Consider the following 17,341-nt stretch of genomic DNA (forward strand, 5'->3'; position numbering starts at 1 on the left):
ATGAATCGGTCAAAATAAAGCTTCAAAAAAATCAGAAAAAATTATTAAAATTCATTAGAAATATTGTTTTTTAGGAATTCAATAAAAAATGAGGGTACTCCATTAAGAATTTTCATGTTTTTGAATGAATATGCGAATATTGATATGTTCTTCCCCTGCATGAACCGCCATTCAACATTTAATTTACATCACACAAAAGGATAAACATAGAATTATCATGGAATAAGTATATCAACATACATGGACTACAATAAAGCATAAAATTAGTAACATACGATCTAAAAATAAAATGATAGACGCCGTTGTTGTTCTTCTTGGTCACGCTGGTGCCATTGATTGAATTCGTTTGACAATTCATTGATTCGATCTAAAAACGAATCATCGATATTAGCGGGCGTCTGACTATTCCCAAATCCCTGAGTGTTAGTGTTTTGTTGTGTTCCCAATCCAAAATCCCCGAAGCTTGTCTATCCTTCATGCTCACCTGCACTGTCGTGCTCATCCCTACACTGTTGCTGTAGGGACTCGATATGTGAATAATATGGCTGGGATAGGGTGGCCTCAGAATCATCATCTCTCTCATTTTCTCTTAGACCCCCTTCCCACTCTTCCTCATTAGGTGCAATATCACCGACATATTGTGGATACATTGGTTGGCTGCTTCCTCTTTCATGCCGCTCATCACTTTCTTCAATATCTTCATCACCGATAGCCTCGAGGAACGCTCTCTTGTGCAACACTGGCTCCTCCTCTTCTACTACCCATCGGTCTGCTGTGTCTGTGACAAATATTGTGTCTAAGTCTATCGGCCCATAGTCTTCAAGCTTCCTTCTTATTTGTCGCTCTTTGAGGTTTAAATTATAATGAACGTAGACTAGTTTATGAAGCTTCTCAGAAGCGAGTCGATTCCTCCTAGTAGTGTGCAACCATTGGAACGTACTCCAGTTGCGCTCACAGCCAGTAGCAGAACATGTTTGGGAGAGCACCTTGATTGCTATCCTCTTTAGGTGAGGTGCATCAGTACCATATATCTCCCACCATTCAGCTGGATTAAAATGTAAAAAGCATTGTAAGGGCAAGAACAATTCATAAGATTAAATATATGAATAAACAAAATATTAGCGAGGGGATAACCTGGATCCATCATAGTTCGAGAATTTCTGACAAGTCTAGTTCCGAAGGATCCTATAGCATCCCTATACGTAGCAAGCTAAAACAAATATATTACGTTTTAGTGCATTATTCCTCACAAATCTAACAACTCAATGAAGTTCTTACCCAAACATTAAATAATACCTCTTGTATTGCTGCTACTTGGTTTCGATGGCTTCTCTCCAACCTTGCAATAATGTATCTGACCCCTTCCATAATCTTGTGGGGTTGTTCAGATGTCAAATAGAAAAATTTTGGGTTGAAGTAGTAACCTAAAAAATATATAGGTAAAAAAATGTCATTTACAATTTCATAAAAAAATGATTTAAACTGAAACATTGTAATGATATAAATATATATTTACCAGCATAATGAATTGGACGTCCGAATTTGGTGTTCCACCTCTTTTCTATAATCTCGATCACTTTGCTAGCAAAATTACACTTCTCCCCAATAGCTGATTTCGCCCTCTCAATACATTCATAAAGGATACCCATGGTAGCTTTCTTATCAGCATCCACCATTCTTAAGACTGTGACCAAAGGGGCAGTGGCCTCTACAACACTGGAACATCGAGACCAGAACAGCCTATTTGAGATTATGTTATCCACTTTTATACCGGTACTGAACTTCGAGAGGCGGTCATTTAACCACTCTTCACAAGTAAACAATCTCTTTAATGTACCTTCAGATTGTCGAATGGAGTCCACAGCTAAGTAATCGGTCGCAAAGCGGGTTATGGCAGGCCTGATTATCTCTTTTTTCTTAGAGTGTTCTCTAAACAGAAATAATATTTTAGAGTGGTTGTATATAAATCTCGACACCAACCTTGCTTCATCAAGAGTCTCCTTCACAATTTTGATCTCACCGATTTCCTCTAACATAAGATCGATGCTGTGTGCAGCACACGGGGTCCATACTAGATGCTTCCTCTTATCCATCAACTTGCTGCCCGCAGAAACACATGCATGTGCATTGTCCGTAATAAACTGGACTACATGCTTATCTTCCACCTCCTCCACTATCTGATCATATAGTCGTACGTAGAAGTTTGCATCCTTCTTCATCCCTAATACGTCTTTGCTAGACAAAAAAGCTGTACCTTTTGGGGAATAGGCCAAGAAGTTTAAAAACTCCTTTTTGCTAACTTTATTCAACCAACCATCACTCATGAGAGTAATTCCTGTCCTTGGCCAACTCTGTTTATATTCTTCAATCCACTTTTTAACTTCCTGTACCTCTTCATCTAATATTGGCCCACTGAGCTCATATGCCGTCGGGGGTTTTACCCCGGGCCCGGCTCTCTGGATTGCACTAACCATAGGTGGAAAATATGGGCTATTGGCTGCATCAAAGGGAATCCCTTTATCGTAGAACCATTTACCAACATATCTCCCTAACATGTTTCTTGTACCTTTAACCATGCCTTTTAGGGTCATCTGTTGTGACTTAGGCTTTGAGAGAAATGGGTCTTTACGACCATGACCTGCAATACTGGCACTCCTAGGTAACTTAGAAACAATTTCTTCAACAACTGATTCTCCTTGATACATATTGCCACCAACCCCTCCATACATATTTGAGCTGGGCCCGCCATACATGCTCGAGCTGGACCCGCCATGCATATCTGAACTAGGCCTACCATGCATATCGGAGCTAGGCCCACCATGCATGTCTGAGCTAGACCCACCAGGCATTCTAAACCCACATTCCCTCTGATATTGTTCATGTAAACTCAATCTTGTGGCCATGTCCAGCTCATTATTATATTGCTCTTCTGTATCATTCCTGCTTGATGGTGTATATAAACTAGCTGTCTCCTCATTCATCCTATGTTTGGCAATTTTTTTACCTTTGCTAGCATTAAGAATTGCCACCATCTGTTTTTTTACATTACTAGGGACACTAGTGCATGCAGAAACTTCTCCCTTAACCCCTGCCAAGTGTTGCTTGAACCTATGTACCCCACTACTTATCACTCTTTGACAATAATTACAAATAATTTTGTCTTTCTTGTTGGGATCAAGTCTGACCCCATGTTGCCATGCAGGGTCTTCTGTAGATCTTGACATGATTCAACTGTTTTAAGATGTAAAAAGTTTAAATTAACCTGACAGTTCAAAAAGAAAAATAATCACCATATGTAGTGATAATATGTTACGGTAGTTCATGTAGTCATATTCGTTGTTATTTGTTATTGCAAAATACCTTTTTTGACAATAATATTTTCGTACATATCAATTACAAACATTTAGAATAATACAAAATGCAAGCTCCAAACATGGCTACAACTCAATTATCAAGAACATACATTTTTTGCATTAAAAAATTAATAATAAAAACAATTCTTCAAAGAGCCGGCTAACATCAATCATTCCAACTAAAAAATCCATGAACAACAGATAAAAAAAATACAGTTTTGTATTGAAAATATAATAACATGCATTTTTTTGCATAAATAATCCATCAACATACAATTTTTTCAACAAAAACTTTAACAATAAAATTTAAAATATGGTTTAATACCTCATGATAATTAAAACCTTGTCACGATTTTCACATCTTTTCGGAAAATCATCATTTTTCAAAAAATTCGATCATGGAAAAAAAAAAAAAAAAATTACAGCAAACTCAAACAATAAAAATTAAAAATTGGGTTTAAATGTTTAATACATCATGATAATCAAAACTTTATCACGATTTTCACATCTTTTCGAAAAATCGTCATTTTTCAAAAATTCGATCATGGATAAAAAGAAATAAATGTTCAAAAAATTCGATCATGGATTAAATAAAAAAAATTAACAAATTTTCAAAAAGTTCGATCATGGATTAAAAAAAAAAAATCATAAATTTTCTAAAAAATCGATCATGGATTACAAAAAATTCGATCATAGATTACAAAAAATTCGATCATGGATTACAAAAAATTCAATCATGGATTACAAAAAATTCGATCATGGATTACAAAAAATTCGATCATGGATTACATAAAATTCGATCATGGATTACATAAAATTCGATCATGGATTACAAAAAAAAAAAAAAAAACATAAAAAAACAAAAAATTCGATCGTGGATTACAAGAACAGAAAAAAACAATTCGATCATGGATTACAAAAAATTCAATCATGGGTTAAAAAAAAAAAAAAAAACAAAAAATTCGATCATGGATTACAAGTAAAAAAAACAAACATTTCGACCATGGATTACAAAAAAGTCGATCATGGATTACAGAAAATTCTATCATGGATTACAAAAAATTCGATCATGGATTACATAAAATTCGATCATGGATTACAAAAACAAAAAAAAAAAAAAAATTCGAACGTGGATTACAAAAAAAGAAAAAAACATTTACATCATGGATAACAAAAAATTCAATCATAGATTACAAAAAACTCTATCATGGGTTACATAAAAAAAAAAAAAACAAAAAATTCGATCATGGATTACAAAAAAAAACAAACATTTCGATCATGGATTACAAAACATTCGATCATGGATTACAAAAAATTCTATCATGGATTACAAAAATAAAAAATAAAAAAATAAAATTCGATCATGGATTACAAGAAAAAAAAACAAACATTTCGATCATGGATTACAAAAAATTCTATCATGGGCTACAAAAAAAAAAAAAAAAAAAATTGTTCTTCACAGAGTCGTTTTACATAAGCGATTTTAACTCAAAAATTCACCTCTAAGTGAATAAATTACATCCAATTGAGTATATTTTCTGATAAACAACAATATAAGGAATCAAAAACCTAAATTTTTAACACATTATTTCTAATATATCATGAAAACAAAATCAAAAGGCGGAAAAAAAAAAAAAACAGCGGAATTGGTTCCGCAGACATCTCACTGTTCATATCAAATTTCTTGCTGTAATTGACCAGATTACGTAAAATTGAAAATTTTAAATCATACTAAACACAATAAAGATTAAAAACCCTAATTATTGAACTCATTTTGTTCAAAATATGCCGTGAAATAAATCAAATGGCGGAAAAAAAAAAAAACCCAAAGTTCTTACTTGTTTTTGTGAACCGAAGCCTTCAATTTCCAAAAAACTCTGTTTTTCTCAACGATTATCACAAATTAGTAACAAAAGGTTGTGATTCACAGCTTTAAGATCAAAATGCCTACAAATTTTGAAAGATTCATGCCCTATTTGGCATGAAATTTCAGAAAAGGCGGAAACCCTAAACCCCGAATTTTTCGTGATCCAAAAACAACCAATTTTTCCACCATTTAATCCTTGAAAAAGCTGAATAAAGCTGTTTACAGCCTGCAAATCAGATCACATGCCAAAAAAAACAAAAAAAATGATAAAAAAATGACAAATTTGAAAGAATCCGTGAAGAACACTGTGCAACCCGTGTTCTTCATGGACTCGCCGATTCCGCACAGTGAATCGGCGAGTCACTGTGCGGAATCGTCCGGTTCTCTCTAGAACCGGACGATTCCCGATTTTTAAACCGATCCGGTCCATTTTCGTGAATTTCGAATCGAACCGAGCGAGTCCGGTTCGACTCGACGATTTTTAAAACGCTGTATGAAAGCCTCACTAAGAAAGAGTTCTAATGGCTACTTGGTCAAACATAAATTTCATAAGGGAAAAGTATGTATAAGGTTGCAACCTTATACTGTTGAGGAAAGGTGCATCTCAAAAATCCTACAGTGGAGAATGTTCCCATATAGGAGAACCCTCCAACTAATCATCTCAACCGTGAGATGAACGTTCATGAAGAAAAAAACAATTTCAAGCTCAAAAAATAGTTTATCTTGTAAAAAGTTATCTAGACCGTCTGTTTTCAAGATTTTCAAGTGATTTGTATCATTTTTAAAATTTTAAATTTTCTAATTGAAGATAAAAAGAGATTTTGAAGCCATTATAAGATTTTTGACGCCAAAACAACATCTCTAAGTAAATTTTATAGGTGCACCCGACTTCTACAGTATAAGGAGGCAACTTTATACAAACCTCACCCATTTCATAATAATATTTATATGTATTAAAATTGATAATGTTATTTTCTCTTCCTCTAAAGATGTCCCTTTCACATATTTTCAACCAGCTTTTTTCACTATTAAAGAGTCTCCCTCATTTAGTCCACACAAGGAGTTGGTGCAACCCCCTCCCAATTTTTAGTATTTTTGTACCCCCCATGAATTATTCCTCCTCAATGATTTCAAAGCTTGGTTTTGACTTAGACTTCCACCCCACATTAATAAGTATAGCAATAACTATGCAAAAGTTATTAAACGCCTCGGGTAAGAGCAATAATGTTGGTTTTCAAAGTTGAAAAAGGCGCGAGATACTTCTCTAAAAATAAGTTAGGTCACATTGCCCTCCCTCTTCCCTCTTCCCTCTTGTAGGGATGGTAAAGTTACTAAAGTGCCCCTCATTCGTTTTATCGCGGAAAGTGTGTTTTGTCATGTAAATTTTTTAGCTTTGCTTTCATTTTGTAGTTATCATTTTTCGTAGATTTGGATGGTTAGTTTTGATATTTCCAATAAGATAAAGAACTTTTAGGGTATCATCCGTTTGTCGGAAATCTCTCTTCAGGGAAAAAATATCAGTTGGCCAAGCCAATTTCCCCATGTTTGGTTTACCGGAAATCTCTCAGGAAAATCTTAGTGGGGAATGCCGTTGTACAAAATGCGGAAATTTTCTACCGTTTCATTGGAAAGTGGCTTCGTATCCAAGGAGGTGTGAGGCTGATTTCTCCAAAAACTCCCTCACGTAGAGAGAGATATCTCCAATGAAGCAAACAATCCCTCGTCTTTTCGATGAATGTATAGTTCTTCTTTCTCATAAAAAAAAAAAAAGGTTTATGATTTCGTAATTGTTAGGAACTTAATTTTTAACGAATTCGTACGATTTTGAGTCGGTTCAATTTTTTTAAATACCTAAAACTAATTGATGGAGAGAGAACAGAACCGAATAACTCACTATTATAGTGTATGCGGAGATCTGTTCTCTCTCTCTATCATCTTTCAAACTTCAAACCATATATCAAACCTTAAAGATCCACGTGACCTCATCTTTCATGTGGTCACGGGGATCAAGACATTCTTTGCCTTGTATCTTAAGGTGCCTAAAGTTGATAGTGCCACGCGTGTCGCAAACGTATCGGCCTTTTTTAGGGTTGACATATGACACACGACACATGCAATGGAAGAAAAAAACTTGATCACAGTGGTTGGCCTCAATTATAAAAAGAATTACAAAAATAGCAAAAATAAATATGGACACAAAAGAATAGGGTCCCACTGCTTAGGTAGTGGTCCAATCAATGCCTTTTTGTTTGGCCCAACTTTTGATCCGAGGGGCCACCTTCAATTTTCTTCTAGCCATCCTCCAAATCTCCACCGTTGGATCTAAAACGTGTGGGTGAACAACAACCCGAAATTGCTTGCCCCACTCATAAATTGGTATCCTTCCACCACACGTGTGCTCCCTGTGAAAGGCGACACAAACCACTCGCATGTGTGTTTGATTTGTCAAGCAATGTTTATGCTATTCACTCACACGTGTGCTGACCTGTTCTAGGAAGTATCGTGCTCCTTACCTGGCCTCGACTTCCTCCGACTCCTGGACCTCTTCGAGCGGGTGCAGGCAGGCGGCCAGCGCCCGCTCGAGGCTTGCGACGACCTCGCCCATCGACGGCCGGTTTTTCTCGTCGGGGCTCACGCAGTCGGCAGACATATACCCCACATATGCCACCGCCTCGATCTCGTACGGCCTTGGCGGAGGCAGTCTTGGATCCAGCACTTTATGGATCTCATCGGCAACGATGTAGGGGACTGCATAGTCGACCACATTCGTCGGTGCGCCGGTCTCGTGGTCCTTGTGGATTGCCCTGAGCCCTGTGAGTAGTTCTAGGAGCAGGACACCGAAGCTGTAGACATCACTCTTCATCGTGAGCCGATGGAGTCTGTAATAGGACGGGTCCATGTACCCGACGGTCCCGGCAGCTCGAATTGACAAGTGGGAAGCTCCGTCTTCCCCGCCTGGGGGGCCCATGAGCGAGAGCCCAAAGTCTGAGACCTTCGCTGTCCAGGTGCTATCCAAGAGAATATTTGAGGGCTTGATGTCACGGTGTATGATCGAGGGCACGGCATAGGCGTGGAGGTAATGCACGCCTCGAGCCGCGTCGAGGGCCACCCGAATGCGGCCTGGCCAGGTTCGAAGAGGTGAGAGGAGATGGGCTTGGGCCTCGGCCTCTGTCTGGGCTTGGTCAGGGGGGTGGAGGTGGTCGTGGAGGGTGCCATTCCGGCAATGCTCATATACCAGAATGCGCTCATTGTCGTGCTTGCAGAAACCGAGAAGCTCGACGAGGTTGCGGTGGTTGAGGCGCGAGAGGGCCGCAAGCTCAGATTGGAAGGCACGATCATTGTCCACTCGCCCGGTGCCGCCTGCAGAGGCCTCCGCCCGCTTCACTGCAACTACATTGCCATCCTCCAGCATTGCTCTGTACACTGAACCAAAGCCCCCTGACCCGATCTTGTGCTTCTCTGAGAACCCCTCCGTGGCCTGCTCGAGAGCCCGGAACTCGAACTCCTCAAGCTTGCTGCCCCCTGAATTGCTTAGTATAGTGCTGAGCCTCGACGTTCGCCGTGAAATGCCATGCACCTTGACAGATAATGCAGAGCCGGTGCGTTGAGGTTGCCCCTGCCTGTCTCCAGAGCCGGTTGTGCCTGCGCTTGGCAGGCGGGGGGCGTCATCCAGCGGTCCTGAATCGTGCACTTGGCACCTCCGCCCCTTATAACACCGGACCAAGATGACGCACAAGGCAGACACCAGTGTTATGCCCATTCCTGTGCAGCCCACTGCTAAATACGCAACGTTCCGTCTGCTCACTCCACCGCCACTTCGCGCAGTCTGTGTCGGGTTCTCATTTTGTTGTGGCGGTGGCGGGAAATTCACCGAAGGCTTCGGTGCCGGAGTTGTTTGGTTCCGAAAGAGATCACAAGGCTCACAAACCTGTCGATTTCCAGAGCAAATCCCAGAGCCAATGCCCGTGCCAGGAAGACCCTTACTGCAACTGCAATTCTCAGCGCAAGGAGCTGGTAGCGCCTGCGCCAAGGCCTGCCATGTCCGAAAATCACCCCCCCAACAAACAACTGAAAAATTAAATTCATTAACCCCACAAAACACATTACCCTCTGCAACTATTGAGATGAACCTAACATCGGATGGGGATTCGAAACCCGGACCTCTTTGGCTGCCCCAGCACACAACCGCACCGTTCTGGGCTCGTCGAGCGCACCCACCATTTGAGCCCACAGCTAGCCCATTGAATTCAAATGGCTCGTGTACAGGCACTGCTGGGAAAGTTGTATCGCCCCAACAGACCACCATTCCGGCTAATGTGATCCCGCAAATTTCCCGGATTCCTGCTACCAGTAGCTGGAATCTTACATTTGGGACAGTGCTCAAAGCTCTCGAATCCTGTCGTCCAAAACACCGGGCCTGAGTGCCAGTCTCTGGAATCCCACACACAAAGTCTTCCCCCACAGCAATTCCAGATAGAATTCCGGTGGGGCGGGGGTCAGATTCCGGCCATCTCAGACAAATAGGCCAGGAATTCGCCAGGGCGCAGAGGCGAGCACCGCCCGCCCCCAACTCCAACACAGTGAGGTTCTTAGATATGCGTTTAGGGGGGGGTGGGGTCCCGCCGGAGAAATTCCAGAACTCCCACGAATGGATGTTCGGGATATCTTGCCTGAGAGCGTAGAGCGTTGAGTTTGCGGCCACGATTCCGGCGAAGGAGACGTTGGGGAGGAGAGCGAAGGTGGTGCTGTTGAGTTGGGGTGAGGAACATTGGATGGCCTGGTTTTCAGAGGACTGTTGGATGGCGCAAACAATTGTGAGGTTCGGGGTGGTGACGATCGCTAGTGTAGAGAGAGAGGAGGTGGGGAGGAGGGTGGAGGAGAGAGAGAGGTAGAAGAGGAGGAGGTAGAAGGAGAGGAGTGTGTTGTTGGGTGCCATGGATTTGGGGTTGAAGGTTTTGAAAGTGAAGAAGAGCTGATGAGTTTCATGGTTTGCACTTCGTAGCCGAGAGAGGAAGGGGATGGAGGGGAGAGAGAGTGGATTTTATGGAATGGCGTTTGAATGGGTTGGGTCATATATGAGAGAGACGCGCTTAAGAGGACCAGAGGCTTTGTAGACTTGGTCTGGTTTGAATGCTTTGTGCCAGTGTAGAGTCAAAGCGCAAAGAGAGAGATTTTGGGGCACCTATTTGCAATTTTACCTAGATGGGTCCGTAGACAGAGGGATTGTGGGACCTGTCTTTGCAATTTTATAGGGGTGTCTCAGTCTCAAATGCATCAGAGAGAGAATTGTGGGGTATCTCTGCTTGCAATTTCAGAGAGGTGCTCAGTCTAAATCCACTGGAGATAGAGACACCGAGATGAATGATGGCGGTTTAGCTATATAAATGCATAGAATGTCAAACTCACCTACATTTGAGCAGCTTCGGGTGGATAGGCTGGATCGCTCCAATGGTTAAAAATTTAGGGGTGGCAATGGGCTGGGCGGCTGGGGTTGGAGGCCGGGTCAGGGTTGGCTTGTGCTGGACCTATACCTGGACTTGAATAGTATTTGGATCCAAACCCGACCTTTCGGGTAAAAAATCTGGATCCATACCCAGACCCAATATCATAACTACCAATTAGATCTTGGGTCTGGTACGGCCCATTGGATGAGTTTTTTATTTTTTTTTTCTACCCTTTTCCCATTATATACGGCATACACCCATTTCATTGGCAACATTTAAAGTATGTCACAACATTTATGAATACCCAGACATATCCAAATTCTTTACTATTTTATGTAATAATTGGAAATTCCTAAAAAAATAATAACTAAAGATTTCTAAGAAACAAACGTATTGGCAATATTTATGAATACCCACATATATGCTATATTATTTGGATGGGGTCTGGCTTGACCTGGACCTAACCTTTCAAGTAAAAAATTTGGACCCATACCCGGACCCGATATTGGGTCTACTCGTCGGGTTCCAGGTCTAGTCAGGTCCATTGCAACCCCTACGGGTGGTCCAACCAGGCCGGTCCTCAGAACCTAAGAAGTGGGCTGCGAAATGTGGCTTAAGGGCGAAGCCAGGGCCAGATAACCACGACCCGAGGGTAGGGTAGGGCTTGAGCAAAGCGTGGTTTGATTCGGCTTGCCCCGGCCCTGAGAGTACCAGGGCTGGGCTGGGCTGGGCTGGGCTGGGTTGGGGCCATACCTTTTTGGCCCAGGCGAGCACAACTTGTTGCCACCCCTACCATTGGGTGAACAGGTCGAATCAGCAGTGCAACAAAAAATTAAAGAAAAAAATGCAAAAAATAAATGCGTAGAGTTATTTTTCGTGTATTTTATAACGATTTAAGTTTTAAATCATTAAAAGCATTTATTTCGTATAATAGAGAGTAGAGTTGATTTTTCAATTCCAGGAGCAAATTAGTTCGGTCATCCTTTGACCTCATAATGATTAGTGATTTTTTATTTGGATAAGTGATTTTTAAAATCGTGTACTTGAGAATTTTAAGGGTTCCCAAGAGAAGCCGTCAAAAGTGTTTGATTGATAGAAACTTTACCTTCGAACCAATATAGAGGGAGTATAGATGCTATGAGTGGAGCATACTATACACTTATCTCCTTTGGTGAATTTCTAGAGAATTTTTTCGACTCAATTTTTGGGATCCCCTTAAGAGTCACCGTACGATTATTTTCAAAAAAGAAAATTCGATTTTGAGTTCCTAAATACTTAGAACTCGCCAATTAAAATTGGATGTTCTTTATTCAATATGGAGAGAGATTTTCCGATAAAACAAACATGCATTTAAATTTGTTAATGGGAATATCCATAGACACGGTGTGAATCCTATGAGGTCTACAAATAGGCACCACCGACCATTTTGACATGGGAGACGCGTTGTTCCACTGAGCAAAATATAATAACTGATCTTAACCGTAAGATAATGAAAATGAAAATGGACAGTGGATGGCATATGTGGCCCATACTATACACGTAAATTTTTTTTTTTTGGGTAATTCAGTAGGAAAAACACGCCCCTACCTATTTATTCAAGCCCCTTTCCCCTATACACGCGATATGTATAATATATTTTATATACATCTCATCCAGTGGCACACCAGTGATGATTAAAGAAATCAAAATGCTATTGGTCAACTTCAAAATGGTACATTAGATCAATACTTTTTTTAAAATACCGGTAAGGATCAAAATCGCCATATATGAATTGGGAATTAGTGAGAACCAATCTAGTTCTTGATCAGAATTGGAAATTAGGTTAGTTTCTGAATAATCGGGCAATTCTATTAGGGAACTAGACAATCGGGCAATATCGAAAAGTCTCCACAATTTATATTTTATTTTTATTATTTTTATTTTTTTATTGACTAATTCTCGCCCGAAGAATAGGTCAAATTGCTGATCCAGATCGTCAATTTGCCAATCCGGACTAATTTCTTGATGGCCGGTTCACCTGGCCAATCCAGGTTTTAAAACACCACTAACTTGAATCGAAGAAATCCTATACGGAGGCACACTCACTTGATCTGGTCAATTTTTTTCGAGTAAAAAAAGTATTTTGTATATACTCAATTTTGCGAAATCAGTTTTCTATCCAATGAAGTAAATTATGTGAATACCTGAGGTCCCTCGCAAAAAATTGACCATTCATCACTCCTGCGATTGTGGGAATACTTGGTCATGTATTCTTATTTACATTTCATAGTTTCAATCCGTTGATTTTTCTTTCTTTTTGGTCTCTCATAATGACTCGAGTGTCCAATTTAGGATTAGTTTTATTCATTTATTTTCTTTAGTGGTTACTTAGAGCTGTATAATTTAAGTTTGTCATACTTGAACATAAAGCTTTTCTTTACACTTCTATAAAATAATCTCTCTCTCTCTCTTTCGTCCCTTTGATAGGAGTATCAATGGATCCGGACCCAACGTCTTGGGTCCGGGTATGGGTTCAAGAATATGACCTGGCAGATCGGATTGGGGTCTGGCTCCACTTGGATCAACTCGAATAGTGTTATTATATAAATAATAATTAATATGTAATATTTAAATAAATATAACTATATATTTTAATTATAATATGTAAATAATACATACACACACACACACACACATATATATATATATATATATTGGGATAGGGTCCAATCGGGTCTGATCCGTTTCGATCCAGTTGTGTTTGATAACTTCGGGTCCAGGTCCAGCGGTACCCGTTGCCAGCCCGACCATTTGATATGTAGCATCAAGGGGGCTCTTATTCTGAGTTTATTTCCATGTATTTTTGTATTAAATGCTTCTACCTTAGGATCGCCGTTCCTTACTCAACTTGTTCATTTTTTTGGAATTAATTTGTTTTTTCTCTATGTTCATTAGCTTAGTGGGGTTTGGCTGATGCTTAGTTTGCTAAATTTAGCTATACTAAATCCGCTGAGGGATTATACACTGTCATATACCATCAGACCATTTATTATTGTTACTCATTTTTTGCCATTTGATGTTGAGGTGAGTAATGGAATTCAAGAAATCCTTTTTGGAACGTGACACGCAATTTAAAACAATTATTCACTATTGTTGAAAAAAGTTAGGTTTAAGCTAGACTTGAGCAAAAAGGGTAGCACACATCACATCTAGACCCCAAACTCCAATGAAATGAAAGATCATAAAGTTTATGGTCAAATACATTGGATAATTGATTCATTTGTCTTTGGAAATTTTTAATCCAGAACTCTTTTTTTTTTCTTGACATTATAATCATTTTTATTGAATGAGGAAAATTACAGCAGAAGAATTACGTCATTATTGACCAAAGATTGCTGATTTTGTTCTAGAACTTAGACTGGGATTAATATGTATCTCTTTTCTAAAACCAGGATAGCTTATTGTCTCCAAGAATTTGTGACATTTTGCTGGAATGTTTCCATGAAATCTCTTGAAGCCGTTATCCTTCTCCACTTTCTTCTTTTTCGTGTGCTTTGGTTCAAATTATTTGTCTTGTGACTTTGTGGTCCTATTTCAAGTCTTCGCATATGTGAGTCTTTAACCATTCTCTCCCCTCCTCTCTCTCTCTCTCTCTCTCTATCCAGTGGTCCCTCTGTCCATCATATTAGGCTTTCAGTTTTTCATCTCCTCATCTAGGGGTGGCAATGGGTCTAGGTTTTGGACATGGAGTCGATCCATCGGGTTCAAAAATTGGACCCATATCCGTACCCATCAAGTCCTAGGTCTATCAAATCGGGTCCCGGGTCTGGTCAAGGTTCATTGACACCCTCACTATGAGCTTCTTTTCTTTTTTTTCCCAATTTTTTTACCAATGTATACCTATATTATTGGCAACAAGATGGCAATCACCCGTCATTAGATTTCAAATTGTATGATTTGTCGTTTAATAGCAAAAGATGAGTATGAGTTATTAGTGTATACGCTTCAACAGTTTACATGTATGGGTCGGGTCCAATCAAACCTGGATCCGAATAGTATTGGAGTCCAAGTTTTGGACCTAAACACAATCCATCGGGTCTAAATGTTGGTCCTATACCCGGACCCGTATTAGGTATACCCGGTGGGACTCATGTTGGGTCCGGCTCCATTGTCACCCCTATCCTACATCATAAAAACAACCCTTCCCTCCTCCTTTTCTTTATCTCTCTCAGCCTTTTTTTTATTTTTTTGACAAGGTTATATAGGAATGGAACTTTTTTTTTTTTTTGACAAATATTACATAGGAATGGAACTTGAGAGATATTGCTGTGAAAACCTAACTGTTGTTGCCTTGACCCAAACCTGATTCCTAAATCTCTCAGTCTTTTTCCCCAATGTAAAATTACATCAATGTTAGATGACTCACCCAAGTCCACTAGAACTCGTGCTTAGAAGTGAGGTCGGATTATCGGAGTTGTGTGTATACCTTGGGCCATCAAAGGTTCAGCTCGGGTCTGGATGAGGCCAAAGGTGCCCTAGCCCAGGCTTGCTCTACTTTTGTACAAGATGATCCAGTCCGGCCAAGTTCATGGAACCAATGTTATCAAGATTGGATTGCCCACCGAACCACCGAGGGTTTTAGTCCAATTAAAATCGGTTGAATTGGTAGTCGAATTAGTTTGACCTGATTTTTAAAACATAATTATATGAATAACCATTTTATACTATGAGACCATTTATCATTGTTGCAAGGAGGTCGCAATTACTTCTAGTCATTAGATATTAAATTGAATAACTTGGGATGTGTCATGAGGTTAGAGAAATTCATTTTTGAACTTTAAGTCTAGTCAATACATACTTATAACCACCCAATTTAAAATCTGACTGACAACTATGATTGTGACCTACATGTACTAAAAGTTAAATGGTCTTTTTGTATATTTTTTCATATGAACAATAGTTTTAAAATATGTAAATATTAGAAAAATATTGCTCAATTTTTTTTTGCCAATCTGTTACCGATCAGTCTAACTAACCAAAATCGATCAAACACTGATTTTAGCCAAATATGCTTTTTTACTGTGAACCAAAAAATGAAGAATAAAAAAAAAATTAAAAAACAATAAAAATAAATGGTAGGGACAAATCGAACAAATCCTAGTTCTCGATATATGGTGGAAATTAGACCAGTTCCACCGATTCCCGTTTTGAATCAGGCGACACCAATCTGGGTCATTTTTAAATACCCAAGAGTGACCTTAACCCGTCGGATTGCAATAACACGCTCTCGTGTGGCATTGCAGATTCACATGTGTGGCATGTGCTAGGAAACACTACACACTACGCATTTGTCTTATTGTCTGCGTTCCATACCTTCGACCTACTTTTTTTCTTTGCAATTGTGATATTTTTAAGCTCTCTTTCCATTTATGGATGGAAGCATCGAGAGAAAAGTGGACACACCGTACCCTTCTAAAAGCGTTTATGAACACTTTGATATCCGACACCGGGTTTTTGATTGACACGCATTTGACACTGAATCAGCTTCTCTTTTATTTTTTCCACGTTAACCGTATCTATTTTCGAAATATTAGTTCATAAAGAAAATTTAGCTCATAATTATTATCATGATTTTTTTTTAACTAATTAGAGTCGGATACATAAATTTTAGTCCATTATTAAAGACATAATTTTAAATTTAAAAATTATAAGCATATTATCAAGGCACCTTGTGCTTCCCTCTACACTAGCTCATTGCATTTGAAAGAGGATAAGATTTATACAAGGTAGCAAACTTCATTATTAATGGAACGTACATCTCAAAAACCTGAAAAAGGCTATTGATATTGGAAAATTCTCCGATTGATTATCTTACCTCGTGATGTATAGATGCGAAATAAAAAAAAGACTTTTAAGTCCTAAAAATGGTACATATTGAAATCTATTATTTAGACCATTCATTTTCGACCTTCAAAAATTGGAAAAATGTTATATAAGGATACTGAACTACGGATGCGCCTAAAAAATCCATCGGAAAAGGTCGTTTTAATGTTGACAAACCCATTGATTGATCATCTCGACATCGAGATATACGACCATGAAAAATAAAAAGATTTTAAGTATCAGAAATAAATGCCTTTTACAACATATTATCTACACCGTCCATTTTCAAGATTTTCATATGTTTATAGATCTACTTGATTTTAACCATTTTTGAAATTTAAAATTTTATAATTAAATATAAAAATAGATTTTGAGATAATCCTAAAAACATCTTACATCAAAATTATATACTATAATAAAATTTGAATGTGCACCTTACCGTGGATGCATCCGTTTGCCAACCGCACTCTAGAAATGGCCATCGGATGCTCCCCCTCCAAGAGCTTCAAACCTTATAAAACAACACGTGGGTCCGAATCTCACCCATTCATTAATCTGAAGAAGATTGGGCATGCCTAAGATAGGGAGAGAGATTTGGTTATGGAAAATTTATTGTAACTTTTTTAATAGTAAAAACCTAAGGGAATTTTATTTTGGATCATTTCTTGTGTGACTCGATCTCAATTTTATGCATAAGGGCTGATATGCATTGTCGTGACTATTCAATTGTATTGAACAGTACAAAATTTATCTTATTTTTATTGTAGATAAAAAAGTAAAATTGATTTGCACTATTAATACATGTGGTTTGTATA

The 17,341-nt window shown here is 38.9% G+C and overlaps 1 protein-coding gene across 1 annotated transcript; it reads right to left on the minus strand.

Annotated features, from left to right (window-relative positions):
* Positions 1 to 7,337: 7,337 nt before the first annotated feature.
* CCR4 (CRINKLY4 related 4) lies at positions 7,338 to 11,517 on the minus strand. The gene has a single exon (XM_088850943.1). It carries the CDS (start codon positions 10,154 to 10,156, stop codon positions 7,730 to 7,732), a length of 2,427 nt encoding a protein of 808 aa, XP_088707069.1. The 5' UTR covers positions 10,157 to 11,517; the 3' UTR covers positions 7,338 to 7,729.
* Between the last annotated feature and the right edge of the window lie 5,824 nt (positions 11,518 to 17,341).

The sequence above is a fragment of the Amborella trichopoda genome, chromosome 11 (assembly GCF_054954075.1).
Source record: "Amborella trichopoda isolate Santa Cruz 75 chromosome 11, AtrichopodaSantaCruz75HAP2 v2.0, whole genome shotgun sequence".
Lineage (NCBI taxonomy): Eukaryota > Viridiplantae > Streptophyta > Magnoliopsida > Amborellales > Amborellaceae > Amborella > Amborella trichopoda.